The sequence below is a fragment of the Staurois parvus genome, unplaced genomic scaffold (genome assembly GCF_062004578.1).
Source record: "Staurois parvus isolate SC_StPar_1 unplaced genomic scaffold, SC_StPar_1.0 ptg000349l, whole genome shotgun sequence".
Lineage (NCBI taxonomy): Eukaryota > Metazoa > Chordata > Amphibia > Anura > Ranidae > Staurois > Staurois parvus.
Window position 1 is genome coordinate 3,486,763 of NW_028318145.1, and position 12,833 is coordinate 3,499,595.

Consider the following 12,833-nt stretch of genomic DNA (forward strand, 5'->3'; position numbering starts at 1 on the left):
TGTGGATTTAGCAGAATGGATCGGATTCCGATCCATTCTGCTCAATCCGCAGATCCGATGCATCCTGCGGGGATTGTCGGCTTTCTTTACAACTTACCTTTTCTTGGAGCAGGTCCAGGACAACTGCGCATGTCCCGGTTTCAGGCGGGATCAATCGATGATAGTAGTTCTATCATCAATTGATCGTGCCTGAAACCGGGACATGCTCAATTGCTTCAGAGGGACATATCCTCATGGGAGACACATCTTTCCGATACACCGGTGTCACCCTGCAGGATCGTCGGCATACAACCTATACGGGGTGACTCCGGACCTGCTCCAAGAAAAGGTAAGTTGTAAAGAAAGCCGATGATCCCCGCAGGATGGATCAGATCCATCCTGCGGGGATCGTCAGCTTGCTTTACAACTTACCTTTTTGTGCAGCGGGTCCGGTGTCACCCCGTGTAGTCGGTGCGGACTGCACTCCCCGCACCTGCCTCGGGATGCCACTACTTAAAGTGCCTTATTACAATGTAATAGTGTAAACCAGGGCCGGACTGACCATTCGGAAACTCGGGCACTGCCCCAGGGCCCGGGGTCAGTAGGTGGCCCCATGAGATGCCCCTGGTACCTTTTTCATAGGCTTTTTTGAGTTTGGGCAAGGACACAGGGGCCCCACAATCCCCTATTGCCCGGGGGCCCCATGAGTTGTCAGTCCGCCCCTGGTTTGAACCCAGCCTGATATTTGTGGTACTGCCAATGTGTAATGTAAGTTGCCAACGTCTGTCACTCCCCAGCAAGCACTACCCCACAGCTCGCCCTAGACCGCACACCACAGCACTGAGCCACCACGCCTCAGGTAACCTTCGTTTACCTACAGTAGCTGCTCTTATATAGTGCGGGACCCCGCCTCCTTCTCCCGCGGCCCCTCCCACCAATGTGAGCGACTCTCGGCCAGCGGAAGATGGCGTTCCTGCAGACTTTGGGGCTCCCCTGGAAGGTGACACTGTAAGTAGATTTCCACTGGTGGAGCGGAAGTGACACAATAACTGCACTGACGGCTCTCATGTGTTGTCTGCGCCATCCTGGTAGAGAGCGGGAGTGGCGGAGTGCTGTGTGTGGCTCCTGGCAGCGTCTATCAGGAAGGAGTACTAAGTCAGCTGTGGATCTGAGGAGTGCTCAGCCATGGATAGTGTGCTGTGTTTATGTCCATGCAGAGTCCTCATTCACACTGTCCTCCCTGTTATTCCTCCATTTTATCATTTATAGGACGTATAAACTCAACATATTACCGCAGCTCATGACATGGTGGATCTCACTCGTGCCTTTACCTGTGTTTAGTTACATTCAGTTTAGCAGCCCATTTACACCTGTGCGTTGTGCTAAAGCGCTTTTTTGTTTTGTTTTGCTAATTTTCTATGCAACTTGAAGGGGCTGCACTACACATGGCAAACAACCCAAAACAAGTTCCCACACTGTTTGGGTGGTGATCTTTACATGTTTGTTTTGTGACAAAAGACACACTTGAGGCACCAAATAACGGCCCCACAATCCTCTCAGGACAGGCAGGTGTGAATGGGACCTTAGAGAAAACATATACATGCATTGCATTGTGCACCCTTCTTACACCCATCATAACATGTAAACAATGAAGTAAACACACATTTTGGGCTCTGTTCACATATAGGTGTTTTGAATTGTGAGTGGAATTGCCGCAATTTCAAAATGCTCTGTTAAAAAGCCAAATCGCACATCAGTGTATTCAGGTGCCATTCGATTTAATGGCACCTGAAAACGCAAGGAGAGTCTGCTGCGTGACAAATCGTGCTGACCAAATCATGTGGTGCGTGTCACCTGAAATAAGTTCCGGAACTTCTTTTGGGCGACGCGTGACAATTGCGTTAGAATCACCTTGCGTTTTTAGGTGATATTGAAATGAATGACACTGATGTGCGATTTGACATTTTAACAACGCATTTTGAAATTGCGGTGATTCCGCCCACGATTCCAAACACCTATATGTGAACGGAGCCTAAAATATGCATTTATTTCACTATTTGCATATATTATGATGGGTGTTACTGTTGTTAACATGTCAAATCACACATCAGTGTGTACAGGTGCAATTCATTTCAATATCGCCTAATACTGCGAGGCGATTCTAATACAATTGTCACACGTCACTCAAAAGAAGTTCCGGGACTTCTTTTGGGTGATACGTGCCACATGATTTGGTTGGCACAATTTGTTGCACAGCAGACTCTCCTTGCATTTTTAGGTGCCAATGAAATGAATGGCACCTGATTACCCTGATGCGTGATTTGACATTTTAACAGCACATTTTGAAATCACGGGCAGAATCGCGTCAACTAAAAATGCCTACAGGTGAAACTCAAAAAATTAGAATATCGTGCAAAAGTTCAATTATTTCAGTAATGCAACTTAAAAGGTGAAACTAATATATGAGAAAGACTCATTACATGCAAAGCAAGATAGTTCAAGCCATGATTTGTCATAATTGTGATGATTATGGCTTACAGCTCATGAAAACCCCAAATCCACAATCTCAGAAAATTAGAATATTGTGAAAAGGTGCAATATTCTAGGCTCAAAGTGTCCCACTCTAATCAGCTAATTAAGCCATAACACCTGCAAAGGGTTCCTGAGCCTTTAAATGGTCTCTCAGTCTGATTCAGTAGGAATCACAATCATGGGAAAGACTGCTGACCTGACAGTTGTGCAGAAAACCATCAGTGACACCCTCCATAAGGAGGGAAAGCCTCAAAAGGTAATTGCAAAAGAAGTTGGATGTTCCCAAAGTGCTGTATCAAAGCACATTAATAGAAAGTTATGTGGAAGGGAAAAGTGTGGAAGAAAAAGATGCACAAGCAGCAGGGATGACCGCAGCCTGGAGAGGATTGTCAGGAAAAGGCCATTCAAAAGTGTTGGGGACTTTCACAAGGAGTGGACTGAGGCTGGAGTCAGTGCATCAAGAGCCACCACACACAGACGGATCCTGGACATGGGCTTCAAATGTCGTATTCCTCTTATCAAGCCACTCCTGAACAACAAACAACGCCAGAAGCGTCTTATCTGGGCTAAAGAAAAACAGACCTGGTCTGTTGCTCAGTGGTCTAAAGTCCTATTTTCTGATGAGAGCAACTTTTGCATCTCATTTGGAAACCAAGGACCCAGAGTATGGAGGAAGAATGGAGAGGCACACACTGCAAGATGCTTGAAGTCCAGTGTGAAGTTTCCACAGTCTGCGTTGATTTGGGGAGCCATGTCATCTGCTGATGTTGGTCCACTGTGCTTCATTAAGTCCAGGGTCAACGCAGCCGTCTACCAGGAGATTTTGGAGCACTTCATGCTTCCTTCCGCAGACGAGCTTTATGGGGATGCTGACTTCATTTTCCAGCAGGACTTGGCACCTGCCCACACTGCCAAAAGCACCAAAACCTGGTTCAATGACCGTAGGATTACTGTGCTTGATTGGCCAGCAAACTCGCCTGACCTGAACCCCATAGAGAATCTATGGGGCATTGCCAAGAGAAAGATGAGAGACATGAGACCAAACAATGCAGAAGAGCTGAAGGCCGCTATTGAAGCATCCTGGTCTTCCATAACACCTCAGCAGTGCCACAGGCTGATAGTTTCCATACCACACCGCATTGAGGCAGTACATATAGATTGTAAGCTCCAAGGAGCAGGGCCCTCGAACCCCTCGTGTATTGTTACTGTACTGTCTCGTGTACTGTCTCCCATTATTATGTACAGTGCTGAGCAAACCGTTGGCGCTATATAAATACTGTAATAATATGCATGCTTATACTTTTCAGAGATCCGATATTGTTCTATGTACAATCCTTGTTTTATTGATTGCATGTAATATTCTAATTTTCTGAGATTATGGATTTGGGGTTTTCATGAGCTGTAAGCCATAATCATCACAATTATGACAAATCACGGCTTGAACTATCTTGCTTTGCATGTAATGAGTCTATCTCATATATTAGTTTCACCTTTTAAGTTGCATTACTGAAATAAATGAACTTTTGCACGATATTCTAATTTTTCGAGTCTCACCTGTATATGCGAACGGAGCCTTAAAGCTGAACTCCAGGATAAGCAAATATTGTCTAAATACATTTATGATGTGTATTCTTACTTGATTCTTGTTGTGGATCTTTGAAGCTTTGCCTCTGTGCAGAAGCTTATTGAAATACAGACTGTAGCTCTCTTCTTGTGCTAGGTGGCTGGTTTTCTTCCCACCCCTCTTGTAGTTTTCTGGAGGTAGCCTGCGGTGGGTGGGGCTTGTTGTTGGTTCCCTCCCACAGCCCTGCTTTCTGCACAGACTATGTATAGCATAGTGATGATGTTACTGCTACTTTTGGCTTTGAAAAGGCATTTGGTGCACATGTATGTTTTTTGTGACTATGGAGGAATATATTTTTTGTGGCAGGAATTCAGCCTCAAGGGTGCTTGCGCACAGTCTTCATGTGTGGATGTCAGATCTTCCTGCCAGAAAGTTCCTGTACAAAAACCCTTTTTTTTTTTTTTTCCTGATCTAAACACAACATTAGTTTATTGATTAGGGCAGCACAGTGGCTAAATGGTTAGCACTTCTGCCTGGCAGTACTAGGGTCGTTGGTTCAAGTCACAACCACAGCACCACCTGCCTGGAGTTTGCATGTTCCCCCTGTGCCAGCGTGGGTTTCCTCCGGGTACTCCGGTTTCCTCCCACACTCCAAAGACATGCTGGTAGGTTAATTAGATCCTGTCTAAATCGGCCCTAGTATGTGTATGTATGAATGTAAGTTAGGGACCTTAGATTATATGCCCCTTGAGGGTTAGGGACTGATGTGAATGTGCAATATTTGTAAAGTGCTGCATAAATTGACGGTGCTAAATAAGTATCTATAATAAATAAAATTTAGGTACCTGTGTTTAGAGATCATTGAAAGCAATAGTTACATTCAGATTAGTTAAAAAGTGCCTGCACACATAAAAACATGGTGTTTTTGGCACCTGTGTGCAAGAACCCTAATTATTACATAAACTTTAAAGTACAACTAACACCATTAAAACCCAAAGCATTACAGCTTACCAGTCATTTAGATGTGGAGGCAGCATTTGTTTTCTTTTTTAGGATTTTTCCCCCTCTACAACCCCTGGCAAAAAGTATGGAATCACCACTCTTGGAAAATTGTTCATTTAATTGTGTAGAAAAAAAACTAATCACAGACTTGCCTCAAAATTATTTTCATTTAACATTCCAACCTGCTGACTTTAAGTAACACAGAAATAAAAAGAAAGAAAACTGTAGTCAGTTGCAACTGTTTTCGCAGATCAAGCAGAGGAAAAACATATGGAATCAATTCTGAGGAAAATATTGTGGAATCATGGAAAAAAAAACCTACAGTACACCACTAGTACTTTGTTGCATCACCTCTGGCTTTTATAACAGCTTGAATTCTCTGAGTCATGGATTTAACTATTGACAAACAGTATTCTTCATCAATCCGGCTCCAACTTTCTCTTATTGCAGTTGTAAGATCAGCTTTGCAGGTTGGAGTCTTGTCAAGGACCATTTTCTTTAATTTCCAAATTCCTGAAAAAATGATGTCATCATTACCAAACATCCTTTCAAATGATGAGTAAGAAAAAGAAAAGTGTCCAAAATCTTAATATAAACTTGTGCATTTATTGAAGATTTAATGATTGTCATTTCCCCTGTACCTTTACCTAACCTGCAACCCCATATCATCAAGGATTGTGGAAATGTGCATGTTTTCTTCAGACAGTCTTTATACATTTCATTGGAACGGCGCCAAACAAAAGTTCCAGCATCATCACCCTGCACAATGCAGATTCGTGATTCATTACTGAGTACCACTTTCATCCAGTCATCCACAGTAAAGAGTGCCCCCTTGTCCTCTGTGATGACGTCAGGGTGAATAGCTCTACACCGAGTTCTCTATATGAACCACTTATGTATTTATACATGTTGATCATATTCCCCCTCAATCTCGTCTCGAGAGAAATTCAGTTCCTCTGATCTTTCCTCATAGCTGAGCTCCTCCATGCCTCTTATCAGTTTGGTTGCCCTTCTCTGTACTTTCTTCAGTTCCCCAATGTTCTTTTTGTGAATCGGTGCCCAAAACTGAACTGCATATTCCAGATGAGGTGTTACTAATGATTTGTACAGGGGTAGAATGATATCTCTCTCTCTCTGGAGTCTATACCTCTTTTTATACAAGAGAGGATTTTGCTCGCTTTAAAGACCGCAGCTTGGCATTGCATGCCATTATTAAGCTTGTGATCTACCAGAACTCCCAGATCCTTCTTCACCATTGATTCCCCCAGTTGTACCCCCCCTAGTATGTCTGTTGCTTGCATATTCTTAGACCCGAAGTGCATAACCTTACATTTATCAACATTAAACCTCATTTGCCACATAGTTGCCCAATTAAACAGTGCATTGAGGTCAGCTTGTAGGTTGAAGACATCCTGTAAGGACGTTATTCCACGGCACAGCTTGGTGTCATCTGCAAAGACTGAAATGGGATTTTTAATCCAAGACCCTATATTGTTTATAAATATATTAAAAAGTAAGGGTCCCAACACTGAACCTTGGGGTACACCACTGACGACCCTAGACCATTCAGAGTATGAATCATTAACCACTACTCTCTGAATACGATCTTTTAGCCAGTGTTCTATCCATTTACATACAGATTTTTTCAAGCCTGTAGACTTTACACATTAGCTGTGTGTGGGGAACTGTTTCAAATGCTTTCGCAAAAATCCAAGTGTACCATGTCCACTGTCACCCCTCTGTCCAAGTTTCTGCTCACCTTCTCATAAAAAGAAATCAGATTTGTTTGACAACTTCTGTCTTTCATGAATCCATGCTGTCTGTTGCTTAAGATATTTTTTTCCAGCAAGAACTCATCTATGTGGTCTTTTATTAAACTCTCCAGTATTTTCACAACTATAGAAGTTAAACTAACAGGTCTATAATTACTTGGTAAAGATTTTGGCCCATTTATGAAATATAGGCACCACATTGGCCTTATGCCAATCCAGTGGTACTATGGCAGTCATTAAAGAGTCCCTAAAAATTAGAAACAATGGCTTTGAAATGACAGAGCTCAATTCTTTAAGGACCCGTGGGTGTATGCCATCCGGTCCAGGTGTTTTACTCACCTTTATTCTGTGTAAATATTTCCGGATCATATCAATTGTGAGCCAATGTGGATCATCTGGGGCTGTGTCAATACCATGCCCATTATGGACAAGAGCTCTCCCATGCTCCTTTGTATACACAGAGCTGAAGAAGATATTTAATAAATTTGCCTTCTCTTTGTCCCCAGTCACCCACTAGATTATTTTGTAAAGGGCCTACATGCTCAGACCGAACCTTTTTACTATTAATATATTTGAAGAATGTTTTGGGGTTGGTCCTGCTATCTTTTGCAATCTGTCATTCGTTTTCAATTTTTGTGGCCTTTATTTCCTTTTTGCGTGTTCTGTTATATTCTTTGTAATGTTTAAACAATGATAGCATTCCTTCATTTTTATACATAATAAAAGCTCTTTTCTTATTATTTTTAGCTTTTTTAACTTTGGCCGTAAGCCACATAGGTTTGATTTTTAGCCTTTTAAACTTGTTGCCCAAGAGAACATATTTTGCAGAGTGTTCACATTCAGTCTTTTTGAAGAACTCCCATTTCTGTGTTGTGTTCATCAATGCCAATATTCCCTCCCAATCTAAGTCTTGGAGAGCAGCTCTCAGCCTTGGGAAAATTAGCTCTCCTAAACTTGAGCGTTTTTATTTTTCCCGTATGTGCTTGGTGTTTACAGCTAACAATAAATGAAATCATGTTATGGTCACTGCTACCCAGATGTCCTTTTATGTGGACATTCGTAATAAGCTCTGCATGGTTTGAGATTACGAGGTCCAGCAGAGCATCATGCCTAGTTGGGGCCTCTGTGAACTGTACCATAAAATTGTCCTGTAGTAGGTTAGTACATTTTTGCCCTTTAACTGTTCCTGCAGTACCATTACTCCAGTCAGTTTCCGAGTAGTTAAAATCCCTCATTATTATCACTGTCCCAGCCCTTGCAGCCCTTTGGATCTGTGCAAGGTGCGAGTCTCCACCTCCTAATTAACACTGGGAGGCCTATAACAAACAATGATTACCTTTGTAGTATGTGCATGTGCAGTTCCACCCATAATGCTTCAGCCTCATCACACTCTTTATCAACTAGGTCCTCTTTCACACTCGCTCTGAGATCACTTCTCACATAGAGACAGACACCACCACCTTTCCTTTTTAACCCCCTACCCAGAACTGCAAATTCACATGTATATATACGTGATTTTGCGCCCCCATGCTGCCCTGTAGCAGTAGGGTGGCGCGGAACTGGTTAATGTGGAATGTATGTTCCTTGCTGAAGAACATTATATGTTATCAAGTTATTATGGGTAAAGTCCTGCTGTAAAACAGCTGAAAGCTACTCCTGATAATAAATATAAAAAATTAAATAATTATTACTCTAAGATGCATGTGCAATCAGGGTCTCTAATCCCCACACTGTCCTTCCACTGTTGAAAAATGCTAGTGATGGTGGGAGGAGTTTTGCAGGGCTAGCACATCTTCCTTTCACTGTGCTAGCATCTGAGTCTCCCACACAGTTCCCATGATTCCACATTCATTATTCACTAGCATAACTCTACATTAATCAAAATGCAATAAGAAATAAAGAATTATTGACCAAAAATAAAAATGAATATAAAATAAAATAAACAAATGGACCTTTTAGTAATGATCTAGCACCTCCAAGAATCTATGGACACTTTATGATTTCTTGTTTGACATATGTTTTAATAATAAGGCGACTACATTAAACATTTTATGAATATTGTTTTTAGTTTATGAGGTGTTTTTATTGTACAGTAAGCCAAGAATGGGTCCTGGACTGGTGCTATGTGGTGCCAATATTTTGGGTTGTGGTCCCTTTAAATGTTTTGTGTACTCGGGTTTCACCCATGATGGGTGAAGAATTCTAGGGTAGTAACAAAAGGAAAAATATACCAAAGTTCAAAAAATCTCAAAAATAACTTGAGATTTTGAGAACGCCCGATGGGAGGGGCGAAACGCGTTGACGCATTTCCGGTTGTTACTCCTTACGTCTGACGTCACTTCCGGTGAGTGGAGCGCACGCTGAGCGGTGCGTTCCAGCGGCCATCTTTTGGGATCTGTAGATGTGTGGTCTCTGTGGAGCTTCTGCTGTAACCTGGAGCTGTGATGTGAGATTCCGTGGGAGGTTGCCTTACATCTACTGTTCATTTGGAAAGAAGCTGGTCCTAATAAATATGCCTTTTTAAAGTGATTCTAATGTGAGTGGCCTTAATCCTTGATTTCACTTATGAATGGTGTTTTGCAATATTACACTATCTGAGATTTTTTCTCCCTGGTCGGATGGTGGAGCCTATGCTGGAGGTGAGGATTCCTACAGAGTGGATACGAAAGAGGGTTTAGGAGCCCATAAATTCCTTAAAGGCGTTTCATTCACCTAAATCTGGTGAGTGCATTTGATGTTGGTTTTCACGGGTGGAAGGTGGAAGTTTCTTTATAATAGAAGAAGAATTTGAAAATTTCTTTTGGCACACAAAAAATATTTTTGAGATTTTTTGAACTTTGGTTTATTAATTTTGATGGACTTCACTATTAATTTAATTAATTATAAATTAATTTTCTATATATGTTTGCACTTTGTATGTTGATTTGATGTAGAGGTCTATGTTTGCGCTGTTTATCTTTATTTTTCACTATTTGTGTTGATCACATTGCACAGCAGCAGGATAGAACCTGAAGTAGGGTGTTTCACTGGGCGCAGGAAGAATTTTTAGTAACAAAAGGAGATGACTGATTCTCAGTCCTCTCGACATTAGTAGTGGCTTATTTGGGAGCCAGGATTTTTGTAGGTCCGGTGTGATATTCGGGTGGGAAAAAGACCTCCACTCCTGACTGCAGGGACTCTGGTTCCTACAAAATTAAGCAGCCTCCAGGAAGCAGCACAAATGGCAGGAAGCTTCTAGTCCTGTGAGTGAAGTAGGAGTGGTGAGGAGACTTGGCTTTGCGCTGGGAAAAGCTTACAAACCATTTGAGGCTTGATGCTGCCAGCCCTGGGGTAAAGCCTTAAATAAACTTTACATGTTTGATATTTTTATTTGTGCTGAAGATATGCTGACTTTTGAGTTATGTTTTCTGAAGTTGCATTTGCTGCTGTTTGCTTTAAAAGAAAAATAAACAACTTTATGCCGAAACAAATGGCTTTGCATGTGGTCCACAGAAGCTGTACCCCTGAGCTTTATAATATATACACATTCACCTATATAACTAAATATGTTATTATATTTTACATTTCTCCAAGGCACGGTGGTAAGTGGGGTATAGTATATGTCAGTCAAAGCTATTGCCATGCCCCTTTGAATGTGTGTTACAATGAATATTATTTCCGCGTCCCCGCCACCCTATAGTAGAAGCACTGCTACAGTGCAGAAGAGCTGCGCAAAATCATGTGTATATACAGTATATGTGATTTGCATTTCAGGGTAGGAGGCGCACGTGCTCCGCTCTACTCGTGCCTCCATTGGCGGCTAAGGTTGTCAATCACCGGGTCCTGGCTGGATATTCCCCACCTACACCCGGCAATCGTCGGGCAAAGCTAACAGGGGAGAGACCTTTGTGTAAACAACACAGGTCTCTCTCATGCCAGCAAGGACATGCTGCTGTGTATTTCTCTGCATAGCAGCACACAACGTTAAACACACACAGTACACAGTTAATCCTTTGATCGCCCCAGATGTTAACCCCTTCCTACCCAGTGTCATTAGTACAGTGTCAGTGCTTTTTATTAGCTCTGATCACTGTATTAGTGTCATTGGGATGTCAGTGGCAGTTATTTAGTATCCACCCAGTGTCCGAATGCTCACCGCAGTCCCACTATAAGTCACTTATCGCCACCAATACTAGTATATACCGCCATTTGTAGACGCTATAACTTTCACGTAAATCATTTAATTTACACTGGGATTTTTTTTAGCAAAGACATGCAGCAGAATACATTTTGGCCTAAATTTATAATGAAATTTGTTTTTTTAATTTTTTACTGGATATGTTTTATAGCAGAAAGTAAAAACATTTTTGTTGTTTTTTTCAAAATTGTCGTCTTTTTTTTTTTTTTTTTTAGCACAAAAAATAAAAAGTGCAGAGGTGGAAACATACCACCGAAAGAAAGGTCCAATTGTGGGGAAATAAAGAACATAAATTTCATTTATGTAGAGTGTTGCATGACCGCACAATTGTCAGTTAAAGTAAGGCAGCACCATATCGCAAACAATGGCCTGGTCAGGAAGGGGGGTAAATCCTCTGGAGGGCAAGTGGATAAAAGTGTTATTAAACCCACAACAATAAAATCAGTCTGTATATGCGATAAAGCATGCTTGTTGTACTCACTGTGGAACTTAAGCAGTTAATCCTCTGCATTGTGTAAAAAAGCCGTTTCAACCTGTCTTCTCTGATTTTCCCCTTCTTCCACAGTCGCCAACCCATCTGCTGATAGTAAAGAGCACTAGGAGGCTCTCTGCACATGCTCAGATTGTTGTGTATTGCTAGAGAGTTTCTCTCTTTTGGGGGGGGGGGATGTGATTGGCACAGGATCAATCAGCATTGTTCAGACAGAAGGTCAGCGGTCATACAGCCTTATAGGACAGTAAGAGGAGAATGAACACTCCTACAAGATTGACCAGTGCTCTGCTGGACACTGATAGAAGTCACAAGACTGCTATAAAGTGCTGATGAGAAAAGGTATTTAGCAGTTTATATTTACTAAAACAATTGCATTTCCATGTTTTGTGAACTGTGGGAGACCAGTTATACTGAATGTAGGGTCCTGGGTTAGTAACAGTTTAACCTCCCTAGCGGTATTCCCGAGTGTAGCTCGGGTTAAAATGTCAGTAGCAAAAGCGGTAACCCCGAGCTACACTTGGGCTTACCATGCGGCGCTGCATAGGGAGCCCCTGCAGAGTTTACCTTGTCCTTCGCTCCCGCGATGTGTCCCCTGCAGCGTTCTCGGCCATCTCCTCCGGCTGATGCCGGCATCCGGCTTCTGTGTTCCGGTCCCTGTGACGTCAGGACGTACGGGCGCCGCCAGCAGCGGGAAATTTTAAAATGAAAAAAAATCATTTTTTTCAAAACGAATTTTACATAGTAAAACATTGCTGTTTCAACGCATTTCACATACATTTTATCCCGAGTGCTTTGTCCTGTGCCCTGCCTGCATTTTGAGTGTTCTTTCTGCCTGGAAACCTAGAAAAGTCCATGGCGTTCAAAAAGCGTCCCTTTAGGTCAAAAACGGGTTTAGACCAGCTAGAGAACAGCGATAGTAAATCAGAACCACTTGCAGAATTGAGTGATAATGATTCGTGGAGAAATTAGTCATCAGACACTGAAACCAATATTGCGACTTTGCTCAGTGATGTGTGAACTTGGCGCTATATTTCAAATTTCAGTGTTTTTGGTTTGATTATATTATTGAATTAAATGTATTATTATTATATTATTATTTTTTATGATTATTTATTAAATTATAATTTATGATTTTGTGTTTCAAATTTTATCATACCCGGGATGTTTAATAGACACAGATTTCAGTGAGTTATTCCTAAATATTACAGCCTACAATAAAAAAACTACATATTTCCATGCAAAATAATGTACCGCTTTCAGCACCAAAAATCTGAAATAATCATACCGCTAGGGAGGTTAATTGATAGCCTGATT

The 12,833-nt window shown here is 41.8% G+C and overlaps 1 protein-coding gene across 2 annotated transcripts in view; it reads left to right on the forward strand.

The window, feature by feature from the left end:
- Positions 1-838: 838 nt before the first annotated feature.
- The window catches only part of CLYBL (citramalyl-CoA lyase), a 496,984-nt gene continuing 484,989 nt past the window's right edge, over positions 839-12,833 (forward strand). For both annotated transcript variants that reach the window (XM_089684538.1, XM_089684539.1), the window contains exon 1: positions 839-987. In XM_089684538.1, coding sequence (XP_089540664.1) covers positions 944-987 — 44 coding nt within the window. In that variant the 5' untranslated portion in view covers positions 839-943. The remainder of the gene's footprint in view (positions 988-12,833) is intronic.